The sequence below is a fragment of the Emydura macquarii genome, unplaced genomic scaffold, assembly GCF_026122565.2.
Source record: "Emydura macquarii macquarii isolate MOO-44397 ecotype Brisbane River unplaced genomic scaffold, CSIRO-AGI_Emac_v2 contig_2403, whole genome shotgun sequence".
Classification (NCBI taxonomy): domain Eukaryota; kingdom Metazoa; phylum Chordata; order Testudines; family Chelidae; genus Emydura; species Emydura macquarii.
The window spans coordinates 317,347-320,847 of record NW_027132540.1 but is presented as its reverse complement, the minus strand read 5'-3'; the positions used below and the strand labels follow the sequence as shown (position 1 = coordinate 320,847).

The window sequence follows — 3,501 nt, the reverse complement described above, 5'->3', positions numbered from 1 at the left end:
CCATGTAATGGGCCAGTCTCTCTTTGGATGATCCCACTTTGAACGTGCGAGGCAGAGGTAATTCTCATCCCTCATGCCTGCTTTCCAAGGGGTTTCCAACATATCTCTGAACTGGCTACACACAATTTGGCAGCTATATATATCTGCTTCTGGAATTATCACATGGCAAATAGTATTATCAGGCAAAAGTCTGTGGGACAGTTGGGACCAGATCCTGCTTTCACCTACAATGGTGGAAATTTAAACCAAAGGACAGATTTATTGCAGCGTAACCGAACAGAATTAGACCTAGGAAGTTAAGGCCCTAATCCTGCAAACTAAGGTAGACATCTTGCTTATGCAGAACTTATTGCTTATGCATGCTTTCAGACATTTCTTGTCTGAACATGCATCCATCTCGTCAATGATTTTAGAATGACAGGGGATGCCTAGGGAACACCAGGTCACAGAATCAGCCCTTGTGGGTTTTATCCCTGGGTCTTGGAGGTGAGAGGGATCAAGAGTGTTAGAGCAGGGGAGCTGGAACTCAGGACTCCTGGGTTCTTTTTTTAAACTGTGGTACTGATCCATTGTGTTTTCTGTCCTGGTCCTGTCACTTTTCTGAGTCTCAATTCCTCCCAATTTTCCTACTTTGTGAAGCACTTTGAGATCTCAGATACTATGGTGACGGGGACATATAAGTGCCTAGATTGGTAGATCTACAGAAGAAGAAATAAGAGTAATTCTTAATGTTTGTGTCCATTTTCCTCCTGAATTCTAAGTTACTGTATATTGAAAAATTTCTGCATCTTTCTTTCTTTCTTTCTTTCTTTCTTTCTTTCATGTCTGTTTTGAGTGTGTTGTTTAGCTGTACCCTTATTGAATTCTTTTTGTGAATGCATGTTTTCCATTTGGTGAATTCTCCTCTCTTTCCTGGGCATTAGATGTCAAATCTCATGTCTTTGTGTGTACGCAGGAGGTTAGTTGGTCATCAGTCACTGGAGACTTCATCTTTTCGGAGTTTGGTTGCTATCCTCACAGATTTTCTGTTTATTTGCTTTTGGGTTTTTTGGAGGATTTTTTCTCACCTATTGCTGAGATACACACATTATCAAACATGAAAAATTGTCAGATTTCCCTGTTTATGCATCCCAAAATCACATTAGCTCTTTAGGCCACTGGGTCAGACTAGGAGCTCTTATTCAGCTGATTATCCACCACAACCCCAGATCTTTTTCAGATTTTTGCTTCCTAGGATAGAACCCCCTCTCCCGTAAGTATGACCTACAGTTATTGTTCCTAGATGTAGACATTTACAATTAGCTGTATTAATACACATATTGTTTACTTGAGCCCAATCTACCAGGTGATCCAGATGATCTGAATCAATGACCTGTCCTCTTCAATATTTACCACTCTTCTAATTTTTGTGTCATTTGCAAACTTTATCAGTGACATTTTTATGTTGTTTTTCATGGCATTGATAAAATGTTAAATAGCGTAGGGCCAAAAACTGATCCCTTCAGGACCCCATTGGAGAAACACCAGCTCAATGATGATTCACTGTTTATGGTTACATTTAGAGATCTATCTCTTAGACAGTTTTTAATTAATTTAATATGTGCCTTGTTGTCATGTATGTATGTACATGTATGTTTGTATATGTTGCCTCCTATATATGTTGCCAATATTTGCTCTATTATTTCTACCAACTGCGTCTGAGGAAGTGGGCTGAAGCCCACGAAAGCCTATGCCTGCTGAAATTAAATGTGTTAGTCTTTAAAGTGCTACAGGACTCTCGTTGTTTTTGCTGTGTACAGACTAACATGGCTACCCCTCTGGAACTCTTCTACAAGATATTTTAGTACTCTCCGCATGACCTCCAGCACATGTCATTCAGGTTGAAGTTCCCATGATCATTCCACAGCATCACACTGGGAGCTCATGTTGATCCCTAGATTCTTTTCACATTCCCCACTTTCCAGCATCCACATCCTCTAGGTGGCTTTCCAAGTCTCCATCAAGATATTTGTATGAGCAGTAAAACCTCCATCAATATTTACTTAAACAAAGATGCAAAGTCTTAACTCAATTCTAACTAAAGGTGGAATTTTGTCCCTTAATTTTTAATCTGCTTCCTTTCTTTGTGATTACTCCCAGTCCTTTTCCTTTGCAGGCAGTGGAAGGAGATGATTAACAGAACCACCATGAGCGAGTTCGTTCTTCTGGGATTCTCTGACATCTGGGAGCAGCAGATTTTAAACTCCATGGTGTTTCTACTTATTTATCTAGCAGCTGTGATAGGGAACCTTCTTATCATTGCAGTTGTAGCCCTCGATTGCCAACTTCACACTCCCATGTACTCCTTCCTTTTCAACCTATCCTTCCTAGATCTCTGCTACATCTCTGTCACCATCCCCAAGATGTTAGCCAACTCCCTAACCAACACCAGGTCCATTTCCTTCTTTGGATGCGTCGCCCAGGTCTTTCTGGTTATTTCGCTTGCTGCCACAGAGTGTGCCTTTCTCACGCTGATGGCATACGATCGCTACACTGCCATCTGTTTTCCTCTGCATTACAGGATGATCATGAGCAAGGGCACCTGTGCCCGGATGGCGGCTGGCTCCTGGGTCAGTGGCATCCTATATTCAGTGCTGCACACTGGCAACACATTTAGGTTGCCCTTCTGCCACTCCAATGTTATCGGTCAGTTCTTCTGTGATATCCCTCAGTTGCTCAAGCTGTCCTGCTCTGACACATACGCCAACAAGGTTGTGGTGATCATTTTTGGGGTGTGCTTAGCACTGGGTTGTTTTGTGTTTATCATTGTCTCCTACATTCAGATCTTTTCCACTGTGCTGAGCATCCCATCCATGCAGGGTAGGCGCAAGGCTTTTTCTACCTGCCTGCCACACCTCATGGTCATTAGCTCATTCTTTGGCACTGGCAGCTTTGTGTATATGAGGAAAACCTCAGCGTCTTCTTCCTATTGGGACCTGTTGGCATCTGTGCTCTATGCCGTGCTACCACCTTTGCTGAACCCAGTTGTCTATAGTTTGAGGAACAAGGAGCTCAGAGAGGCTCTGGGTCGGGTGATAGCCAGGATTTCTTTTCCAAAGTGTGGAAGGTCCATTTTTAAATTAACTTGACCCGAATCTTCAGTAACCCTTATTCATGTGAATAACCCCACTGATTTCAGTGGACTTTCTCCTGCTTTACCCAGGTGTGAATAGGAGGGCAATCCCTTCTGTGGTAGACCTAGGAAGGGACTTTCAAAAGCCATCTATGGGAGTTGACCATCTTTTGAAATTCCAGCTTTGAGCTTGACTACTTCAGCTGTAGACTTGGATTCCAACTTCTCCTCAACTTGGGTGGTGCCTGGTCATGGCCGGTTGTTTTGACCAATCGCTCATGGGCAAATAATAAGCACTTTTTAAAAGGCCCTTGTGAGCTTTCCTTGTGCCTTGGCGTTTGAGGGTTTTTCTGCTCTGCAGCCAGGAGTGAGCCTTGCTGCCCGCCCAA

The 3,501-nt window shown here is 42.9% G+C and overlaps 1 protein-coding gene across 1 annotated transcript; it reads left to right on the top strand.

Annotated features, from left to right (window-relative positions):
• Positions 1-2,168: 2,168 nt before the first annotated feature.
• Positions 2,169-3,128, top strand: LOC137161903 (olfactory receptor 14C36-like). The gene has a single exon (XM_067561409.1). It carries the CDS (start codon positions 2,169-2,171, stop codon positions 3,126-3,128), a length of 960 nt encoding a protein of 319 aa, XP_067417510.1.
• Positions 3,129-3,501: the final 373 nt, after the last annotated feature.